General features: G+C 47.5%; 2 protein-coding genes across 3 annotated transcripts in view; one reads left to right on the top strand and one right to left on the bottom strand.

The window, feature by feature from the left end:
- The window catches only part of PDE6H (phosphodiesterase 6H), a 347300-nt gene that overhangs the window by 40488 nt on the left and 282974 nt on the right, over positions 1-23838 (top strand). The window lies entirely within an intron of this gene.
- BGLAP (bone gamma-carboxyglutamate protein) overlaps positions 15186-23838 on the bottom strand; it is a 140345-nt gene continuing 131692 nt past the window's right edge. Inside the window, exons 2-4 of the mRNA XM_073642803.1 lie at positions 16596-16643; positions 16026-16098; positions 15186-15557 (exon numbers count right to left, since the gene is read on the bottom strand). Coding sequence (XP_073498904.1) covers positions 15428-15557; positions 16026-16098; positions 16596-16643 — 251 coding nt within the window. The 3' untranslated portion in view covers positions 15186-15427. The remainder of the gene's footprint in view (positions 15558-16025; positions 16099-16595; positions 16644-23838) is intronic.

Genomic DNA, 23838 nt, shown 5'->3' on the forward strand with positions numbered 1-23838 from the left:
GAAGGCTTAGGGGAGACCTCATAAACATGTATAAATACATCAGGGGGCAGTACAGAGATCTCTCCCATGACCTGTTTATACCAAGGATGGTGACAAAGACGAGGGGGCACACTATGCGTCTGGAGGAAAGGAGGTTCCTGCACCAGCATAGAAGGGGATTCTTTACGGTCAGAGCCGTGAGTCTCTGGAACTCTCTGGGAGAGGAAGTGGTGATGTCCAACTCACTTAATGAGTTCAAGAGAGGCCTGGACACCTTTCTTGAGAACAATAAAATTACATCTTATGCTTAGTGATAGTTAATTAATCCAGATTGGTGTCGGGAAGTGAGTTTTTCCTCAGTGATGTAGATTGGCCTATACCTCATGGTTTTTTTTTGCCTTCCCCTGGATCAACGCTGCGGAATAGCTGCAGTGCACAAGAAATAGGCTGAACTGGATGGACGCTTGTCTTTTTTCAGCCTTATAAACTATGTAACTATGTAACTATGTAATAAGTGGTATCTTGGACATGTACTCTATGACCGGCAAACAAAAAGCCGCCATTGTATTAGGACAGCTGACCGGTGCTACGCAACGGGAAGTGGAAACATGGTCGGCCGCAGACCAGGAGTCAGTGTCCACTATTCTTTCAAAAACTACAGACTGTCTTTGAGGACCTTACTGAGGCGGACCTCCGGATGAGGTTCTACAGCTGTTCCCAACAACAAGAGGACAATGTTCGGGACTACACCTGGCGTCTTCAAGGGGCCCTGCGGGTTCTGAACCAGGTTAGTCCAACCAGCGTTGAGAATGAGAACAAAATGCTGAAGGAACAGTTTGTCCGGGGACTGAGGTCTCCAGAGGAGAGCAGGACTGTTGTTAGAACCTTGCTCTTAGGTTTTTTCCTTTGCTGGTCACATGACCTTGTTGGCCTATTTAATCCTGCTCCGCCCTTCTGGCTTTGCTGGACTGCATTGTATAACTACTTTCTAGCTAGCCTGTGCTCTGTATCTAACTCTGTTAGTTTGCTTGGTCTACGGACCTCTATGTTCTATATATTTTGTTTGTTCGTCTGTCTGCTACTATTTCTGTTAGGAGGTGTCCCATTTTCCTCCCAGTCCTTAGTACTTGTAGGGATTCCTTCCCCACATCTATAGGTCTCCGTACAGACTAGCTTAGGACTTTAGCAGGTCTGATCGCAGGATCAGGTTCCCTGTTACATCGTAGGGATTCAGCTGAGTTCTATCGTAGGGACAGATCTCCTCTCTTTCCTTAGCTCTGGTAGCAGAACATAACAGTAAGTCCAGCCCGCAAATTCTCTAAGGAAAGATTTTTCTGTTCCATCATGGTGTCGGTTCAGGATTTGGCTCATCGCCTGCAGGGACTCTCTCTGGAGGTGGCCGAGCTCCGTCAGCACGTGAGTAACTGTCCTGGAGCACATTTCTTGGAGCCTAAGGTATGTTTGCCGGATTTATTTTTTGGTGAACACCGAGAATTTTTTTCATTTAAAAATGCTTGCTTATTGTATTTTCGTTTGAGACCCGGATCCTCTGGTGATGAATCACAGCGCATAGGGTTCATAATGTCACTTTTGCGCAAAGAGCCTCAGGAGTGGGCCTTTTCTTTGCAACCTAGTGATACATGCTTCAGGTTGTCAACCAATCTGCTGTTAGGTTGGAGGTTCCTACCTCCTGGAGAATTAATCCGGTATTTCATGTCTCTCTGTTAAAAAAAGCTGTTGTGTCGGATGGTGACGCCTCTGCCTCTGTTCCTCCGGTGGTGGAGGACGGGGAATATGAAATTTCTCGCATCCTTAACTCTAGACGGTATAGAGGTAGTTTGCAGTATCTTGTGGCCTGGAAAGGTTTCGGACCCGAGGATAACTCTTGGGTGAGGTCAGATGATGTTTCCGCGTCCAGACTTATCAGAGCGTTTCACAGGAGATTTCCTGATAAGCCTGGTCCTAGGGGATCCGGAGGATCCTCTTAGAAGGGGGGATACTGTTAGAACCTTGCTCTTAGGTTTTTTCCTTTGCTGGTCACATGACCTTGTTGGCCTATTTAATCCTGCTCCGCCCTTCTGGCTTTGCTGGACTACATTGTATAACTACTTTCTAGCTAGCCTGTGCTCTGTATCTAACTCTGTTAGTTTGCTTGGTCTACGGATCTCTATGTTCTATATATTTTGTTTGTTCGTCTGTCTGCTACTATTTCTGTTAGGAGGTGTCCCATTTTCCTCCCAGTCCTTAGTACTTGTAGGGATTCCTTCCCCACATCTATAGGTCTCCGTACAGACTAGCTTAGGACTTTAGCAGGTCTGATCGCAGGATCAGGTTCCCTGTTACATCGTAGGGATTCAGCTGAGTTCTATCGTAGGGACAGATCTCCTCTCTTTCCTTAGCTCTGGTAGCAGAACATAACAACTGTGCGTTGGTGGTCCCTGGATCATCCAGATGCCACCTTTGACAATCTTAAGGACATGGCTATAAAAGGACTGCAGCCCCTGGAAGCAAATACCATCCAGCGTTACCAGGGTGTGGCTACCCCAGAGCCTGCAACACCTACCTTTTCCCCAGTGGCTGCTGAAGCTAAGGTTCCAGCAACGTCCCCTAAAGAACTGGACAGTTTGCGCTCTGAAGTGCGTCAGTTGAGCAAAACCCTGACCACTGTGCTGAGTGCTCTGCAGCTGCGGATGGAGCCTGAGGAAGGAGGGAAAATCCTGTTAGCCGATAGCCCTGAGAATGTCCCCTGGATGCGAAGGAGGAGGAGGCCAACATCACCCTCTTCGAGGACCAGTGACCAGCGCCGTCCACCGAAGGACCCTACCTGCTACCGCTGCCGCAAGACCGGACACATCGCCCAGAATTGTCCTTTAAACGAGAAAACCCTGGGTCAGAGGGCCGACACCCAGGAGTAAGTTCCCCAGGCCCATCAGACTGGTACAACAGGTTGGTCGGAGGAAGACCTTTCCTGTCCATTGTGTTGGATGGGATCCTGACGCATGCTCTGCTGGACACAGGATCTCAGGTAACGATCATGCCTGATGTCCTCTACAAGAGGTTCTGGTCCATGGACGACCTACTTCCGCCAGCTCCAAATTTGTCTGTATATGCCTCAAATGGACTCCCCCTTAACCTACTTGGGGTTAAGGACGTGACTGTAAAAGTGGGGAGGGTGGAGCTGAAGGACCTGGGACTAATTGTAGTAGAGACAAATCCTGATGACACCAACCCATATATGGTACTTGGCACTAACATTGTTGGTAATTGTTTGGGAGAAGTTGTGTTCTTGCTCCAACAGATAGCCGACACCGCTAGGCCAAGACAGAGGAGGGCACTGCAAATCCGAGTCCTGATGTATCAACAGCAAGTAAGGTTAACAGACGGTGAAATCGGTAACGTGCGGGTAACAGACCCCATACCCATTGTTATCCCTCCAATGAGTGAAATGCTCATCTGGTGTAGAGCTGCTATAGGTCTTAGAGGACAGAGCTACCAGGCGGTAGTAGAACCCCTTTGCTCCGAGCATAGACCCACGCTCTTAACCGCCAGGGGAGTGGTAGATGTACGTAATGGGAGGGTGCCCGTCCGTCTTCTCAACTGTGGGGAAGATGAGGTCCAACTGCCACGTTATGCCACTGTTGCCAAATTACATGCTGTCAATAACAACTGCATTCACAAGGCGGAGTCCTTAACCTCACCAGACGAAGTGGAGGATGATGACCCTGCAACCCAGGTGGAGGATTGGTGTCAACAGCTCCATGTTGGGACAGACACCACTCCTACCCATCAAAAACAGGGTGTACACCGGGGGGTCAAGAATACTCACAGGTGTTCAGTAAACATCCACTTGACTTCGGGAGGGTTAAGGGGGTTCAACATCATATCCCCACAGGCAACCATTCCCCAATCAAAGAACGTTACAGGCCTATACCACCAGCTCACTACCAGAAGGCAAAAGAAATGCTGCATGACATGAGGAAGGCGGGAGTGATTAGGGATAGTTGTAGTCCCTGGGCAGCTCCCCTAGTGCTGGTTAGGAAAAAGGACGGGAGCATGAGAATGTGTGTAGATTACCGTCAAGTAAATCGCATTACACATAAAGATGCATATCCTTTACCACGCATAGAGGAGTCCCTAGCTGCCTTAAAGTCTGCAAATTACTTTTCTACCCTTGACCTCACTAGTGGATACTGGCAAGTAGCTGTGGCTGAGGAGGATTGAGAGAAGACGGCCTTCACCACCCCGATGGGACTCTGCGAGTTCAACAGTATGCCATTTGGACTCTGCAATGCCCCCGAAACGTTCCAGAGATTGATGGAGTGCTGCCTGGGACACCGCAACTTCGAGACTGTGTTACTTTACCTGGACGACGTGATAGTGTACTCCAGAACGTACGAGGACCACCTGAAACACCTGGCAGAGGTATTTGAGTCACTGTCCCGGTACGGGATGAAGTTGAAGCCCTCAAAGTGCCACCTGCTCAAGAAAAAGGTACAGTACCTGGGGCACATTGTCAGTCCGGAAGGGGTAGCACCAGACCCGGAGAAAGTCACAGCCATCCAGAAGTGGCCGGAGCCGAAGAACCTCAAGGAGGTGCGTCAGTTTTTTGGACTAGTAGGATACTACTGGAGGTTCGTAAAGGACTACACCAAGAAAGCAGCTCCTCTGCAAGACCTCCTGGTAGGGCAGTCCCCCAAAGGCAAAACCCCCCCATTCCACTGGGGTAAGGAGCAAGCAGAGTCGTTTCAGTAGATGAAGGAGATCCTGACAGGTGATGAGATCCTAGCCTACCCTGACTACAGCCAACCATTCCTGCTGTATACAGATGCCAGCAACGAAGGTCTGGGCGCTGTTTTAAGTCAGAAGCAGAATGGCCAAGAGAAAGTGATCGCATACGCAAGCAGGAAGCTCCGCACGACTGAGAGGAACCCAGAGAACTATAGCAGCTTTAAGTTGGAGTTCCTGGCCTTGGTCTGGGCCATCACTGAAAGGTTCAAGCACTACCTGGCCTTCAGTAAGTTCACTGCTTTTACTGATAACAACCCCTTGACCCACCTTGAAACAGCTAAGTTGGGGGCACTGGAACAACGATGGATGGCTCGACTGTCAAACTACCAATTTACAATTAAATACCGGGCGGGCCGCAAGAACGCCAACGCTGATGCCCTGTCTAGGATGCCTCACCAGTCAGACACAGAAGAAGAAGTGGATGACTTGGAAGAGATAGAGCTACCTGCCTTTCACCGGAATGGGATGATCCACGAGCAACGAGCCTCCAGGAAGCAGCATGGAAAGATGTTAAACCCCCTGCCTCACCACAGCTGGAAAGAGACCCAGGACAGTGACCCGGTTGTCAGCCGCATCAAACAGCTGATAACCCAAGAAGGTGCCTCCCTGGAGAAGGATGCGTCTCTCCAAGCAAAGCAGCTGTGGAACGAGAGAAGCCGGCTGTTTATCTACCGTGAGAAGCTGTGCCGGAGGTACGTCAATCCAAAAACTTATGAGATGGTATGGCAGATAGTAGTCCCCAAGACAGACATCCAGATGGTATTAGAGGCTTACCACGATCAAGCGGGGCACTTTGGCTGGAAAAAGCTAGAGACCCTGCTGAAATGTCGATTCTACTAGGTAGGAATGCGCAGCTCCATTGAGAGGTGGTGTCGGGACTGTGGACCCTGTGGCCTAAGAAGAAAGGACTTCAGCAGCCAGAAGGCACCCCTGCAACCCATCAAGACGACTCGGCCCCTGGAGATCGTGGCCCTGGACCATGTCAAGCTGTCCCCCAGCAGGTCAGGGTACTCCTATGCTCTGACCATGGTGGATCACTACTCACGTTTCCTGGTGGTCGCCCCCGTCAAAGATCTGACGGCAGAGACAGCAGCAAAGACGTTCCAAGCGTATTTCTGCAGACCCCATGGTTACCCTGAGTAGGTGCTGACGGACCAAGGCCCGGCCTTTGAGGCTGAATTGTTCAAGGAGTTCTGCCATTTGTATGGTTGTAAAAAGATAAGAACTACACCGTACCACCCACAAACCAACGGCCTTTGCGAAAAGATGAACAACATCATCATCGACCTGCTAAAGACCATACCACTTGAGGAGAGAAACCAGTGGCCAGACCTACTACCAGACCTAGTGGATCTGTACAATCATATACCAGTCAGTTCCACCAACTGCACTCCGGCATATCTCATGCGGGCAAGGCCAGGAAAGCTGCCCATGGATCTGGAGCTTGGTGTTGTTGAGCCTGAAGCTGATATAACCACTGAGGATTGGGACAAGACCAGACAAGAACAGTACAGGAGGGTACAAGCTTGTGTCAAGGACAGTCTTACTCGGGTGAGAGAAAAGCAGGAGGCCCACTACAACAAAAACGCACCCGCAGAACCTTTCACACCTGGTGAAACAGTACTAAAAAGAAAAAGATGCAACCACAAACTTGATGACCAGTGGGAAAAAGACCCCTACACTGTGTTACCGTCAAGATTTGACAATAAGAAGACATGCTTAATCAGTCGAGATGGAGGAAGGACAACTGCAACAGTGTCCAGGGACCACCTAAAATTGTGTCCACATCTACTAAAAACTCAAGAAGAAGTGCCTCTCACAATCCCGGAAGAACCTGAAGAAACAGTGATCCACACTGACCTAGGAGACTTCCCAGCTGATTGGCCTCAGGTAGGAGGTGCAGTAATCATCCCAGTACTCCAATTCTACGAACAGCCAGAAAACCCTCCACAGCAAGTTGAACCTGTAAGTGCTGCAGAAGAGCCAGCTCAAGAAGTATCCCCGGATGAAGGATCCCCGGTAGGAGAGGAGCAAGAGGGCCCAGCCAATGGTAGACTTGCCAGTCCAAGAGAGAGGTTAAGGCAGTTTTACAACATGGTCACATGTAGAACTGGTAGGGTAACTGACAATGCCGACTCTGATACCCCACAGATCACCGCACTACGCAGATCAACACATAGTACAAGAGGTAGACCCCCTGTGAGGTACACTCAGTAAACAGTCAAAATTCTGAAATTTAGATAGTTACCCCTGGGGTATTAAATTGTAATGTACTGTATTATTGTGTACTTTCTTAAATGTAAGTCTTTATTAATTTGTGCTTTACCTTATTAATTTCTTTATTATTTACCTAAGAACTGCGTGGCTGAGGACTATGTGCAGCCCAAAAACTGCGTTTGTACATAATTGCGCTCCCTGGAGTGCCCCTTTTAGGTGACCTCAGAAGGAAAACCTGTCTGGCGTGGCTCTCCTGGAGGTCCAACTCGGGATCTTCATGCCCTGCAGCCACCACAGGGCCTACGTTGAGGGTTTGGGACAGGTCCCTCAAACCACCAAAGTACTCTACCCTGTGAGATGGACATCCTTCTTGGGAACCTTACCTCAAGGGACTTGAATTCTGAGGACGCTTTGTATTTGATTATACTGTTATGCAACGTTTAAGCTTGGTGCCTCCCATAAAGGGAAAATCGTTCATGTTGTTATTGTTGATTTATAAAATGTACTTCAGCCCGGGAGTGCTGAGCTTTACTAGGACGGAATGTGACGCCCAGCTGCGCTTGGTATCACAGATTCTAGGAGTGTGCATTGATTGGTTCCTCCACAATAGGCCCCCATAAAATTCACACATCTCCACCTTCCACCTCAAACCAGCACAGGGAGCCCATTAGGGATATAAATAGGGAAGGTGGAGCCAGGCAGTTCAGTCTGGTTTAGCAGTTGAGTCCAGTACAGTCTGAGAAGAGTTACCTCAGAGGACAGAGCCTGTTCCAGCTCCTGAAATTGCTAGCCTGCAGTGGAGCTTTTTCAGACCAAGACTCAGTTGTAGCTCAGAATAGTAAGCTTTAGGTGTGCCGGCGCCATAAGATCGGTGAAGCGCGGCAAACTGCCGTTAGTGTGAGTAGCCTAGTGAGGGCCCGAGTAGGCCGAAGGCGAGTGGAGGGTTAGTACATAGGGAGCAGAGGAGCTTACCCAGCTCACCCCGAAGAATTTACCGGACACCGGGTCCGAAGCTTACCGGGATCTCTATGACCCAGTAAGGCATAACCAGAATCCCTGGAGAACTACAGGTCCCAGGATCGCTAAAGTGCTGATACGTAACAGAGCCGGGAGACACATAGGCCCCGCAAGCTGAGGAGCGTGTACTCCAAGAATAGGCCCCACCACAAGGTCAGCCAGCGCAGGACAGAGACAAAGTTAGGCCTAGCTCCAGGCAGATCAGAAACTTACTACGCAGAGGCAAGAAACAGGAGGCCCTACACCTGCTCATTGGGGAGGATCCTGATATGAACCCTTCACCCTACAGTGCTCCGGGATGTGCCTGAATTTCCATCAGTAAAAAGGTACTGAAGTGACTACTGTTAGAACTTTGCTGTTAGGTTTTTTTTCCTTTGCTGGTCACATGACCTTGTTGGCCTATTTAATCCTGCTCCGCCCTTCTGGCTTTGCTGGACTTCATTGTATATCTACTTTCTAGCTAGCCTGTGCTCTGTATCTAACTCTGTTAGTTTGCTTGGTCTACGGACCTCTAGGTTCTATCTATTTTGTTTGTTCGTCTGTCTGCTGCTATTTCTGTTAGGAGGTGTCCCATATTCCTCCCAGTCCTTAGTACTTGTAGGGATTCCCTCCCCAAATCTATAGGTCTCCGTACAGACTAGATTAGGACTTTAGCAGGTCTGATCGCAGGATCAGGTTCCCTGTTACATCGTAGGGATTCAGCTGAGTCTTATAGTAGGGACAGATCTCCTCTCTTTCCTTAGCTTTGGTAGCAGAACATAACAGTAAGTCCAGCCTGTAAATTCTCTAAGGAAAGATTTTTTTTTGTTCCATCATGGTGTCGGTTCAGGATTTGGCTAAACACCTGCAGGGACTCTCTCTGGAAGTGGCCGAGCTCCGTCAGCACGTGAGTAACTGTCCTGGAGCACATTTCTTGGAGCCTAAGGTATGTTTGCCGGATTTATTTTTTGGTGAACATCGAGAATTTTTTTCATTTAAAAATGCTTGCTTATTGTATTTTCGTTTGAGACCCAAGTCCTCTGGTGATGAATCACAGCGCATAGGGTTCATAATGTCACTTTTGCGCAAAGAGCCTCAGGAGTGGGCCTTTTCTTTGCAACCTAGTGATACATGCTTCAGATCAGTGGATAGTTTTTTTTCTGCTTTAGGACTATTATATGATGATCCTGACCGTGTGGCATCAGCTGAGACTGAGTTGAGACGTTTAAAACAAGGATCAGGTAATATGGAAAAATATTGTACACATTTTCGTCGTTGGTCCACTCAAACAGGGTGGAACGATTCTGCTCTGAAAAGTCTATTTCTTGCTGGGCTCAGTGAAAAGGTTAAAGACCTGCTAATTGCTTATCCTACACCTGAGGATTTGCAACAGGCTATGCAATTAGCTATACGGGTGGACAGAAGACTGCGTGCAAGGGCTAATGAGAGCAAATCCTCTGCTATGTCAGTTTCTGGTTATGATAATGTGTGTACTAACAGTGGTGAACCGATGGAGATTGGATCGGTGGCACCTCGCTCTCAAGAAAAACACCGTCGTTTTTCGGAAGGTTTGTGTTTCTATTGTGGAAAATCTGGTCATTTGATTAAAGGCTGTGAGCTTCGTATGAAGAAAGAAAAAAAAATGGTCAGTCACGCCCGTATTGCCTGTTTAAATTCCAAGGGTATATTTTTAGCTGCTTCCACGATTGCTCAGGAAAAATTAATGGAATTTCGGGTGTTTGTTGATTGCGGGTCTACACTGAATGTTATTGATGGGGGATTCGTGGAAAGACTCAATTTAAAACCTGAACCTTTATCATCCCCCATTGCTGTGGTTTCTGTGGATGGCTCCCCTTTGAAGAATATTACTCTCAAGGTCAGTGAATTTCCTCTCACTATTAATGGTGTTCACCATGAGAAATTGGATTTGGTAGTGTTGAATAACTTGCCTTCTCCAGTAATATTGGGTTTGCCCTGGTTAAAATTTCACAATCCTGTACTGGATTGGTCTACCAGTGAAATTAAATCCTGGAGCCATAAATGTTATGACAAGTGTTGTAACGGGCGTATTGCAGCTTTGGATAGGGGAGAATTGCCTGTTCCTATTCAGGATTTTTGGAGAGTTTTTTCTGAGAAAGAATCGCAGGTTTTGCCTCCCCATAGAGACTATGATTGTTCTATTGAATTTGTCCCTGGAGCGACTCTTCCTAAAAGTCGTTTATTTAACCTTACTATTCCTGAGAGGAAGGCTTTGGAGGAATACATACAGACAAGTTTGGCCGCCGGTCACATTAGGCCCTCTAAGTCTCCTGTGGCGGTTGGATTTTTTTTTGTAAAAAAAAAGGACGGCGGTTTACGTCCTTGTCTGGATTTTCGTGAGATTAACAAAATTACGGTACGCAATCCTTACCCACTGCCATTGATTCCTGATCTGTTTAACCAGTTATTGGGGGCCAAGTGGTTCTCTAAAATTGACCTTAAGGGGGCATACAATCTGTTGCGCATGAAGGAGGGTGATGAATGGAAGACTGCTTTTAACACTCCTGTGGGTCATTTTGAGAATCTGGTTATGCCTTTTGGTCTTACTAATGCTCCTGCATTTTTTCAGAATCTGATTAATGACATCCTTAGACCTTTGATCGGTAAAAATGTGGTTGTGTATTTGGATGACATTTTGATTTATTCGCCAGATCTGGAGTCTCATTGGCGGAGCGTGCGTGAGGTATTACAGTTATTAATGGACAATTCGCTTTTTGCTAAGCTGGAGAAATGTGAGTTCGCTGTACAGAGAATTAGTTTTTTGGGCTACATTATCTCCAGCAAAGGTTTTGAGATGGATCCGGTTAAGGTTCAGGCTGTGCAGGAATGGCCTAGGCCTATTGGTTTGAAATCGATACAGAGGTTTTTGGGTTTCGCCAATTACTATAGAAAATTCATAAAAAATTTTTCTAGTATTGTCAAACCTCTGACTGATCTCACCAGGAAAGGTGCTGATGCGGTTCAGTGGTCTTCTGAGGCCATTGAAGCTTTTGTGTATCTCAAGGAGAGGTTCACCTCTGCTCCCATCCTTATGCAGCCTGATGTTACTAGGCCGTTTTTGGTTGAGGTTGATGCTTCCTCTGTGGGGGTTGGCGCAGTATTGTCTCAGGATAACGGGGATGGATTACATCCCTGTGCATTTTTTTCAAAAAATTTTTCGGAGACTGAATTGAATTACGATATTGGTAATCGGGAATTATTGGCTATTAAACTCGCATTTGAACAATGGCGCCACTTCTTGGAAGGTGCGGAATTTCCCGTTCAGGTTCTTACGGATCATAAAAATCTGATATATCTTGACGCTGCCAAGCGCCTGAATGCCCGTCAGGCTAGGTGGGCACTGTTTTTCTCGCGGTTTAATTTCTCCGTTACTTACATCCCTGGTACTAAGAATGTTAAGGCGGATGCCTTGTCTCGCAGTTTTTCTCCCATAGTCGGTGCTGAGAAAGAGGAAAACATTTTACAAGAAGGTGTTGTGATAGCTGCTTTAGACTCCGTTTTGGAAGATGAGATTCTTAAAGCTCAGGAGAATGCCCCATCTAACACTCCTCATGGGAGGTTGTTTGTGCCTGGGACCTTTAGGAGAGATTTGTTTGTTGAGTGTCACGAATCTCGGTTGGCAGGTCATCCCGGAATCTCTGAGACCAAGAGACTGGTGGGTCGCAGTTTTTGGTGGCCTGGATGGCAGAAGGAAGTCATTAAGTGGGTGCGTCAATGTACTATATGTGCTAGATCTAAGTCCTCACATACTCCTGCTGCGGGGTTGCTTTGTCCTTTGGAGGTCCCCAGTGCTCCTTGGACACATTTGGCTATGGACTTTATAACTGACCTTCCCCCCTCTGAGGGTTTTACTGTCATCTGGGTGGTCGTGGACCGTTTTAGCAAGATGTGTCACTTGGTTCCCTTCGTCAAACTGCCCTGCGCTAAAACTCTCGCTAAGGCCTTTGTCAAGGAAATTGTCAGACTTCATGGCGTTCCTACTGACATTGTTTCTGATAGGGGTCCTCAGTTCGTGGCTCGTTTTTGGCGTGCCTTTTGTGACAGGTTGGGAATTCATTTGTCGTTTTCGTCCGGATATCATCCTGAATCTAATGGCCAGACAGAAAGGAAAAACCAGGATGTTGAGCAGTTCTTGCGTTGTTTTGTGGCAGGCAATCAAGAGGGGTGGTCTGAGTTTCTGCCACTTGCCGAATTTGCTCTGAACAATCATACATCTTCTTCTGCTGGTTGTTCGCCTTTTTTTTGTTGTTCTGGGAGACATCCGTCGTTTGGGTCGTTCTCCAAGTTGGGATCTGCCGTGCCTGAGGAGGAGAATTTTTCCGGTGATTTGGAAAGAGTTTGGACGGATGTGCGTGGTAATCTTCAGGAGGCCAACAGAAAATCTAAAGACTACTTTGATAGGAAACGACAGGAGGTTTTGTTCGCTGTTGGTGACATGGTTTGGTTGTCCTCTAGGAATCTGCGGTTGAGGATTCCTTCTAAGAAATTGGGTCCCAAGTTTGTAGGGCCCTTTAAGGTGCTTCAGGTTGTCAACCAATCTGCTGTTAGGTTGGAGGTTCCTACCTCCTGGAGAATTAATCCGGTCTTTCATGTCTCTCTGTTAAAAAAAGCTGTTGTGTCGGATGGTGACGCCTCTGCCTCTGTTCCTCCGGTGGTGGAGGACGGGGAATATGAAATTTCTCGCATCCTTGACTCTAGACGGTATAGAGGTAGTTTGCAGTATCTTGTGGCCTGGAAAGGTTTCGGACCCGAGGATAACTCTTGGGTGAGGTCAGATGATGTTTCCGCGTCCAGACTTATCAGAGCGTTTCACAGGAGATTTCCTGATAAGCCTGGTCCTAGGGGATCCGGAGGATCCTCTTAGAAGGGGGGGTACTGTTAGAACTTTGCTGTTAGGTTTTTTTTCCTTTGCTGGTCACATGACCTTGTTGGCCTATTTAATCCTGCTCCGCCCTTCTGGCTTTGCTGGACTGCATTGTATAACTACTTTCTAGCTAGCCTGTGCTCTGTATCTAACTCTGTTAGTTTGCTTGGTCTACGGACCTCTAGGTTCTATCTATTTTGTTTGTTCGTCTGTCTGCTGCTATTTCTGTTAGGAGGTGTCCCATATTCCTCCCAGTCCTTAGTACTTGTAGGGATCCCTCCCCAAATCTATAGGTCTCCGTACAGACTAGATTAGGACTTTAGCAGGTCTGATCGCAGGATCAGGTTCCCTGTTACATCGTAGGGATTCAGCTGAGTCTTATAGTAGGGACAGATCTCCTCTCTTTCCTTAGCTTTGGTAGCAGAACATAACAACTACCGTGTCCGTCCCCGTTCATGCTCTGACCCGGCTGGGTCTCTCCTGCCCTGCATTCCCCGTTCATAATCTGCCCTGAGGCCTAGTTCCACCTGTGGGGAGCTGTACCATCGAGCTGCCTTATCACCGGCCTCAGTGGACTGCCGCAGCGCTGGTGATCCTCACCAGAAGCCACAGGTGGGGTCACGAACTTTCATAAAATGAACAAATATCCACCCTTTTAAAGAGTGACCCCGGGGTACAGGCCCGGGAGCCGACCACCGTGACATCCCCAAGGCCAAGCAAAGGCCCAGGTACCGAGTCATCCCCTTCCCCTGGGCTAGTCAACACTATCTGGATGTGGGAGGAAGAGCAGGCGTCACCGGCGACACTACCTGGACGCGGGAGGTAGAGGAGGCTGTCATTGGCGACACTACCTGGACGTGGGATGAAGAGGAGGCTGTCACCGGTGACACTACCTGGACGTGGAAGGAAGAGGAGGCTGTCATTGGCGACACTACCTGGACGTGGGATGAAGAGGAGGCTGTCACTGGCGACACTACCTGGACGTGGGATGAAGAGGAGGCTGTCACTGGCGACACTACCTGGATGCGGGAGGTAGAGGAGGCTGTCACTGGCGACACTACCTGGACATGGGAAGAAGAGGAGGCTGTCACCGGTGACACTACCTTGACGCGGGAGGAAGTTGAGACGTCTTCCGCGACATTACCTGGACGCGGGAGTAATATGAGGCTGTCACCAGCAACAATACCTGGATGTAGGAGGAAGAGGAAGCTGTCACCGGTGGCACTATCTGGACGCGGGAGGAAGACGAGATGCCACCAGCGACAATACCTAGACGTGGGAGGAAGAGGAAGCTGTCACTGGTGACAATACCTGGACATGGGAGGAAGAGGAAGCTGTCACCGGCGACATTACCTGGACATGGGAAGAAGAGGAGGCTGTCACTGGTGACACTACCTGGACGCGGGAGGAAGTTGAGACGTCTTCCGCGACATTACCTGCACGCGGGAGTAATATGAGGCTGTCACCAGCAACAATACCTGGTTGCAGGAGGAAGAGCAAGCTGTCACCGGTGGCACTATCTGGACGCGGGAGTAATATGAGGCTGTCACCAGCAACAATACCTGGACATGGGAGGAAGAGGAAGCTGTCACCGGTGACACTACCTGGACGCGGGAGGAAGTCGAGACGTCTTCCGTGACATTACCTGGACGCGGGAGTAATATGAGGGTGTCACCAGCAACAATACCTGGTTGCAGGAGGAAGAGGAGATGTCACCGACGATGTCTATAGTGAAGCATGGCTTCAGACAGTGCAAGGAAACCGGCTTTCTGAAACGCGTTGGGGGCCGCGGAGTCATCTGTACTAAAGATTATAGTGACGTCACTTGAACTGCCTGGACTATTAGAGAAGTGAGACGACCACTAGCGGCCGGAGCGCACCCGCCGTCCACTTTAGTAACCGTATCCCATTGAAGATTCTCTGTGGAATATTGGACGGACTCTCAGTCGGACACTTGGCACTATACTGTTACTGTCCCCCCATTATCAGTGCCACACCCCTATCCTTTCGGTCACATTTACTGATCAGTTCTGGTCTCTCTTGTCCTCCTTTACCACCATTTGGTCCTCGTTGCTGATCTATATCTGGGCACAGACTGGTGCTCTACCCTGCAGCTGCTTTTACCACGTGTCTGGGTTGTTCCCCTCGTCTTTGCCTCGTGAGCTCCGTGCTGCTCTTTGTGGATTGTAGGACTCTGGTTTGATATTCGGGATGCAATTTTTGTGAATAAAAATGACTTCTTGAAACGCTCCCAAATAGTCTGCAGCCCCCTGATCGCTGCCGGCTCGCTAACACAGAAATGTCGCTTCTACCTTTTTATTGATTATGGAAACATTTTTAGTGTTTTCTCCACTTTCTGGTATTTATGTGAAATGCATAAATCCGCTCAGGAGAGAATATTTCATCAGTAAAAGCTTGTAAATGATGGTGTACATATAAAGCATAACATAATGGGGTGCACAGGGTCAGTTATATGGGGGTCACACACACGTCTTATTCGGCACTAGGTCATATCGGGATCCTCCTGCGCTGATGGCTCTCGATTCACACGCGCCCAAAGTATCTCTGATAGGCCGGGTAGAAGCCCACCCACTCCGACAGCTGGTCGCAAGGCCGGTAGTTCTCACACTGCTCCATCTTTATCTCCAGAGGAGACTTTATTCTCGAAAAGTACCTAAAATATAAGAAAGAGGAAAGAATATATAGGAAAGAATGTCAGGAGATGTCGTCTTCCACTGCCAAAGAAAAGTTTCACTTTTTTGGGGGCAAGCAGGTGACCCGTTATCATGACCGACGTGGCATTTCAGAACTTTTATGGCTTGTTGCCCAGATTTTTCCAGACTTTTACACAACCATCACTCCCATCATCACAGGCCTGAAAAGCTCAGAATGTAACTGTCCATCATAGACCAGAATGGATCACTCTCATCATTTGTGACCCAGAAGCTCACAATCTACTCTTCTTATTTCACATGTGTCGTATCACTCCCATCATTACTGTTCCTAGGAGCTCACAATCTCATCTACCCATCATACACACACTGGCCCAGGAGCTCACAATCTCATCTCTATGCAAAGTGGAGACCCATGAGAATACGAGGAAACCATACCAGCTCACAGTATTGGGGCGCAACTCCCTCACCTTTCTAAAAAGTCATAGGAGCGCCGGTGCCTCTTGATGACGGAGTTTGCTGCGCTCCGTGACATCAGGACGTCTTAAAGGGGAAGAAAAAAGCAAAGTAAATAGGAAGGCAATGAAGAGCTGACTGAGAGTTACATAGTGGAGAGGAGCAGGGATCTCAGCAGCACAGAGCATTTCAGGACAGGAGTGTGCCGATTATAGGAGGTCATAGGTAAGAAGCTACCTAATGGAAGGAGCAGGGTCTCTTGTCAGCACAGAGTATTTCAGGACAAGTGTGCAGACTATAGGAAGTCATAGGTAAGACGTTACATAATGGAAGGAGCAGGGTCCATCGGCAGCACAGAGTATTTTCAGGACGAGAGTGTAGACTAATGGAGGTCATAGGTTAGAAGTTAAATAATGGAAGGAGCAGGGTCTTAGCAGCACAGAGTATTTCAGGACAGGAGTGTGCCGATTATAGGAGGTCATAGGTAAGAAGTTAAATAATGGAAGGAGCAGGATCCCTCGACAGCACAGAGTATTTGAGCAGAAGAATGCATTGATCTTCTAGGTTAGGATGATGGCTGTTACCTTGATCATTTAACAACTTCCTTGAATTTCCATCTGGGGGGTCGTCACCTGCAATAAAAAGTTAAAAAAATTGTTAATTTCTGCAGTGTAAAATTAGAAATATTGAACTGTAAGAGAAGGTTCAGCTGCCTGAACATAAAGGGAGAACTGGAGGCCGAGGCTCAACTCAGACTAGATGTAAAAATGTGTTCTGGCCACATGATGGCGATGGAGCTTATCAAAGACCTGTCACAGTGTAAAGCAGTGACAGAGTGCAGCTGAGCCGTGTATCTAATCCTATCCTGTGTGATACTGTCTGCTGAGCCGTGTATCTAATACTCTCCTATGTGATACTCTCTGCTGAGCTGTGTATCTAATACTCTCCTATGTGATACTGTCTGCTGAGCCGTGTATCTAATCCTCTCCTGTGTGATACTGTCTGCTGAGCCGTGTATCTAATCCTATCATGTGTGATACTGTCTGCTGAGCCGTGTATCTAATCCTAACCTGTGTGATACTGTCTGCTGAGCCGTGTATCTAATCCTATCCTGTGTGATACTGTCTGCTGAGCTGTGTATCTAATCCTATCCTGTGTGATACTGTCTGCTGAGCCGTGTATCTAATCCTATCCTGTGTGATACTGTCTGCTGAGCCGTGTATCTAATCCTCTCCTGTGTGATACTGTCTGCTGAGCCGTGTATCTAATCCTAACCTGTGTGATACTGTCTGCTGAGCTGTGTCTCTAATCCTATCCTGTGTGATACTGTCTGCTGAGCCGTGTATCTAATACTCTCCTATGTGATACTGTCTGCTGAGCCGTGTATCTAATCCTATCCTGTGTGATACTGTCTGCTGAGCCGTGTATCTAATCCTCTCCTGTGTGATACTGTCTGCTGAGCCGTGTATCTAATCCTAACCTGTGTGATACTGTCTGCTGAGCTGTGTATCTAATCCTATCCTGTGTGATACTGTCTGCTGAGCCGTGTATCTAATCCTAACCTGTGTGATACTGTCTGCTGAGCCGTGTATCTAATCCTAACCTGTGTGATACTGTCTGCTGAGCCGTGTATCTAATCCTATCCTGTGTGATACTGTCTGCTGAGCTGTGTATCTAATCCTATCCTGTGTGATACTGTCTGCTGAGCTGTGTATCTACTCCTATCCTGTGTGATACCGTCTGATGAGCTGTGTATCTAATCCTATCCTGTGTGATACTGTCTGCTGAGCTGTGTATCTAATCCTTTCCTGTGTGATACTGCCTGCTGAGCTGTGTATCTAATCCTCTCCTGTGTGATACTGTCTGCTGAGCCGTGTATCTAATCCTAACCTGTGTGATACTGTCTGCTGAGCCGTGTATCTAATCCTATCCTGTGTGATACTGTCTGCTGAGCTGTGTATCTAATCCTATCCTGTGTGATACTGTCTGCTGAGCTGTGTATCTAATCCTATCCTGTGTGATACCGTCTGATGAGCTGTGTATCTAATCCTATCCTGTGTGATACTGTCTGCTGAGCTGTGTATCTAATCCTTTCCTGTGTGATACTGCCTGCTGAGCTGTGTATCTAATCCTCTCCTGTGTGATACTGTCTGCTGAGCCGTGTATCTAATCCTTTCCTGTGTGATACTGCCTGCTGAGCTGTGTATCTAATCCTCTCCTGTGTGATACTGTCTGCTGAGCCGTGTATCTAATCCTTTCCTGTGTGATACTGCCTGCTGAGCTGTGTATCTAATCCTCTCCTGTGTGATACCGTCTGCTGAGCTGTGTATCTTATCCTCTCCTGTGTGATGCTGCCAGCTGAGCTGTGTATCTAATCCTCTCCTGTGTGATACTGTCTGCTGAGCGGTGTATCTAATCCTAACCTGTGTGATACTGTCTGCTGAGCCGTGTATCTAATCCTTTCCTGTGTGATACTGTCTGCTGAGCTGTGTATCTAATCCTCTCCTGTGTGATACTGTCTGCTGAGCTGTGTATCTAATCCTCTCCTGTGTGATACTGTCTGCTGAGCCGTGTATCTAATCCTTTCCTGTGTGATACTGTCTGCTGAGCTGTGTATCTAATCCTTTCCTGTGTGATACTGCCTGCTGAGCTGTGTATCTAATCCTATCCTGTGTGATACTGTCTGCTGAGCTGTGTATCTAATCCTCTCCTGTGTGATACTGTCTGCTGAGCCGTGTATCTAATCCTTTCCTGTGTGATACTGCCTGCTGAGCTGTGTATCTAATCCTCTCCTGTGTGATACTGTCTGCTGAGCCGTGTATCTAATCCTCTCCTGTGTGATACTGTCTGCTGAGCCGTGTATCTAATCATCTCCTGTGTGATACTGTCTGCTGAGCCGTGTATCTAATCCTCTCCTGTGTGATACTGTCTGCTGAGCTGTGTATCTAATCCTATCCTGTGTGATACCGTCTGATGAGCTGTGTCTCTAATCCTATCCTGTGTGATACTGTCTGCTGAACTGTGTATCTAATCCTCTCCTGTGTGATACTGTCTGCTGAGCCGTGTATCTAATCCTCTCCTGTGTGATACTGTCTGCTGAGCTGTGTATCTAATCCTCTCCTGTGTGATACTGTCTGCTGAGCTGTGTATCTAATCCTCTCCTGTGTGATACTGTCTGCTGAGCCGTGTATCTAATCCTATCCTGTGTGATACTGTCTGTTGAGCTGTGTATCTAATCCTATCCTGTGTGATACCGTCTGCTGAGCTGTGTATCTAATCCTATCCTGTGTGATACTGTCTGCTGAGCGGTGTATCTAATCCTAACCTGTGTGATACTGTCTGCTGAGCTGTGTATCCAATCCTCTCCTGTGTGATACTGTCTGCTGAGCCGTGTATCTAATCCTATCCTGTGTGATACTGTCTGCTGAGCTGTGTATCTAATCCTATCCTGTGTGATACTGTCTGCTGAGCGGTGTATCTAATCCTAACCTGTGTGATACTGTCTGCTGAGCTGTGTATCCAATCCTCTCCTGTGTGATACTATCTGCTGAGCCGTGTATCCAATCCTCTCCTGTGTGATACTGTCTGCTGAGCCGTGTATCTAATCCTATTCTGTGTGATACTGTCTGCTGAGCTGTGTATCTAATCCCATCATGTGTGATACCGTCTGCTGAGCTGTGTATCTAATCCTATCCTGTGTGATACTGTCTGCTGAACGGTGTATCTAATCCTAACCTGTGTGATACTGTCTGCTGAGCTGTGTATCTAATCCTATCCTGTGTGATACCGTCTGCTGAGCTGTGTATCTAATCCTATCCTGTGTGATACCGTCTGCTGAGCTGTGTATCTAATCCTATCCTGTGTGATACCGTCTGCTGAGCTGTGTATCTAATCCTATCCTGTGTGATACCGTCTGCTGAGTCGTGTATCTAATCCTATCCTGTGTGATACTGTCTGCTGAGCCGTGTATCTAATACTCTCCTATGTGATACTGTCTGCTGAGCCGTGTATCTAATCCTATCATGTGTGATACTGTCTGCTGAGCCGTGTATCTAATCCTAACCTGTATGATACTGTCTGCTGAGCCGTGTATCTAATCCTATCCTGTGTGATACTGTCTGCTGAGCTGTGTATCTAATCCTATCCTGTGTGATACTGTCTGCTGAGCCGTGTATCTAATACTCTCCTATGTGATACTGTCTGCTGAGCCGTGTATCTAATCCTATCCTGTGTGATACTGTCTGCTGAGCCGTGTATCTAATCCTCTCCTGTGTGATACTGTCTGCTGAGCCGTGTATCTAATCCTAACCTGTGTGATACTGTCTGCTGAGCTGTGTATCTAATCCTATCCTGTGTGATACTGTCTGCTGAGCTGTGTATCTAATCCTAACCTGTGTGATACTGTCTGCTGAGCTGTGTATCTAATCCTCTCCTGTGTGATACTGTCTGCTGAGCCGTGTATCTAATCCTAACCTGTGTGATACTGTCTGCTGAGCCGTGTATCTAATCCTAACCTGTGTGATACTGTCTGATGAGCCGTGTATCTAATCCTATCCTGTGTGATACTGTCTGCTGAGCTGTGTATCTAATCCTATCCTGTGTGATACTGTCTGCTGAGCTGTGTATCTACTCCTATCCTGTGTGATACCGTCTGATGAGCTGTGTATCTAATCCTATCCTGTGTGATACTGTCTGCTGAGCTGTGTATCTAATCCTTTCCTGTGTGATACTGCCTGCTGAGCTGTGTATCTAATCCTCTCCTGTGTGATACTGTCTGCTGAGCCGTGTATCTAATCCTAACCTGTGTGATACTGTCTGCTGAGCCGTGTATCTAATCCTATCCTGTGTGATACTGTCTGCTGAGCTGTGTATCTAATCCTATCCTGTGTGATACTGTCTGCTGAGCTGTGTATCTAATCCTATCCTGTGTGATACCGTCTGATGAGCTGTGTATCTAATCCTTTCCTGTGTGATACTGTCTGCTGAGCCATGTATCTAATCCTATCCTGTGTGATACTGTCTGCTGAGCTGTGTATCTAATCCTCTCCTGTGTGATACTGTCTGCTGAGCTGTGTATCTAATCCTCTCCTGTGTGATACTATCTGCTGAGCCGTGTATCTAATCCTTTCCTGTGTGATACTGTCTGCTGAGCTGTGTATCTAATCCTTTCCTGTGTGATACTGCCTGCTGAGCTGTGTATCTAATCCTCTCCTGTGTGATACTGTCTGCTGAGCTGTGTATCTAATCCTCTCCTGTGTGATACTGTCTGCTGAGCCGTGTATCTAATCCTTTCCTGTGTGATACTGCCTGCTGAGCTGTGTATCTAATCCTCTCCTGTGTGATACTGTCTGCTGAGCCGTGTATCTAATCCTTTCCTGTGTGATACTGCCTGCTGAGCTGTGTATCTAATCCTCTCCTGTGTGATACTGACTGCTGAGCTGTGTATCTAATCCTCTCCTGTGTGATACAGCCTGCTGAGCTGTGTATCTAATCCTCTCCTGTGTGATACTGCCTGCTGAGCTGTGTATCTAATCCTCTCCTGTGTGATACTGACTGCTGAGCCGTGTATCTAATCCTATCCTGTGTGATACTGTCTGCTGAGCTGTGTATCTAATCCTCTCCTGTGTGATGCTGCCAGCTGAGCTGTGTATCTAATCCTATCCTGTGTGATACTGTCTGCTGAGCGGTGTATCTAATCCTAACCTGTGTGATACTGTCTGCTGAACTGTGTATCTAATCCTCTCCTGTGTGATACTGTCTGCTGAGCCGTGTATCTAATCCTCTCCTGTGTGATACTGTCTGCTGAGCCGTGTATCTAATCCTCTCCTGTGTGATACTGTCTGCTGAGCCCTGTATCTAATCCTATCCTGTGTGATACCGTCTGATGAGCTGTGTCTCTAATCCTATCCTGTGTGATACTGTCTGCTGAGCCGTGTATCTAATCCTCTCCTGTGTGATACTGTCTGCTGAGCCGTGTATCTAATCCTCTCCTGTGTGATACTGTCTGCTGAGCCGTGTATCTAATCCTCTCCTGTGTGATACTGTCTGCTGAGCTGTGTATCTAATCCTCTCCTGTGTGATACTGTCTGCTGAGCCGTGTATCTAATCCTATCCTGTGTGATACTGTCTGTTGAGCTGTGTATCTAATCCTATCCTGTGTGATACCGTCTGCTGAGCTGTGTATCTAATCCTATCCTGTGTGATACTGTCTGCTGAGCGGTGTATCTAATCCTAACCTGTGTGATACTGTCTGCTGAGCTGTGTATCCAATCCTCTCCTGTGTGATACTGTCTGCTGAGCCGTGTATCTAATCCTATCCTGTGTGATACTGTCTGTTGAGCTGTGTATCTAATCCTATCCTGTGTGATACCGTCTGCTGAGCTGTGTATCTAATCCTATCCTGTGTGATACTGTCTGCTGAGCGGTGTATCTAATCCTAACCTGTGTGATACTGTCTGCTGAGCTGTGTATCCAATCCTCTCCTGTGTGATACTGTCTGCTGAGCTGTGTATCTAATCCTATTCTGTGTGATACTGTCTGCTGAGCTGTGTATCTAATCCCATCATGTGTGATACCGTCTGCTGAGCTGTGTATCTAATCCTATCCTGTGTGATACTGTCTGCTGAGCGGTGTATCTAATCCTAACCTGTGTGATACTGTCTGCTGAGCTGTGTATCTAATCCTATCCTGTGTGATACCGTCTGCTGAGCTGTGTATCTAATCCTATCCTGTGTGATACCGTCTGCTGAGCTGTGTATCTAATCCTATCCTGTGTGATACCGTCTGCTGAGCTGTGTATCTAATCCTATCCTGTGTGATACCGTCTGCTGAGTCGTGTATCTAATCCTATCCTGTGTGATACTGTCTGCTGAGCCGTGTATCTAATCCTATCCTGTGTGATACTGTCTGCTGAGCTGTGTATCTAATCCTATCCTGTGTGATAATGTCGGCTGAGCTGTGTATCTAATACTCTCCTGTGTGATACTGTCTGCTGAGCCGTGTATCTAATCCTATCCTGTGTGATACTGTCTGCTGAGCAGTGTATCTAATCCTATCCTGTGTGATACTGTCTGCTGAGCTGTGTATCTAATCCTATCCTGTGTGATACTGTCTGCTGAGCTGTGTATCTAATCCTCTCCTGTGTGATACTGTCTGCTGAGCTGTGTATCGAATCCTCTCCTGTGTGATACTGTCTGCTGAGCCGTGTATCTAATCCTATCCTGTGTGATACTGTCTGCTGAGCTGTGTATCTAATCCTATCCTGTGTGATATTGTCTGCTGAGCCGTGTATCTAATCCTATCCTGCGTGATACTGTCTGCTGAGCCATGTATCTAATCCTCTGCTGTGTGATACTGTCTGCTGAGCCCTGTATCTAATCCTCTCCTGTGTGATACTGTCTGCTGAGCCGTGTATCTAATCCTCTCCTGTGTGATAAGGTCGGCTGAGCTGTGTATCTAATCCTATCCTGTGTGATAAGGTCGGCTGAGCCGTGTATCTAATCCTATCCTGTGTGATACTGTCTGCTGAGCTGTGTATCTAATCCTATCCTGTGTGATACTGTCTGCTGAGCTGTGTATCTAATCCTATCCTGTGTGATACTGTCTGCTGAGCCGTGTATCTAATCCTATCCTGTGTGATACTGTCTGCTGAGCTGTGTATCTAATCCTCTCCTGTGTGATACTCTCTGCTGAGCCATGTATCTAATCCTATCCTGTGTGATACTGTCTGCTGAGCTGTGTATCTAATCCTATCCTGTGTGATACTGTCTGCTGAGCTGTGTATCTAATCCTCTCCTGTGTGATACTCTCTGCTGAGCCATGTATCTA

The sequence above is a fragment of the Phyllobates terribilis genome, unplaced genomic scaffold, assembly GCF_046119375.1.
Source record: "Phyllobates terribilis strain yellow unplaced genomic scaffold, ASM4611937v1 Scaffold_8__6_contigs__length_399053987, whole genome shotgun sequence".
Lineage (NCBI taxonomy): Eukaryota > Metazoa > Chordata > Amphibia > Anura > Dendrobatidae > Phyllobates > Phyllobates terribilis.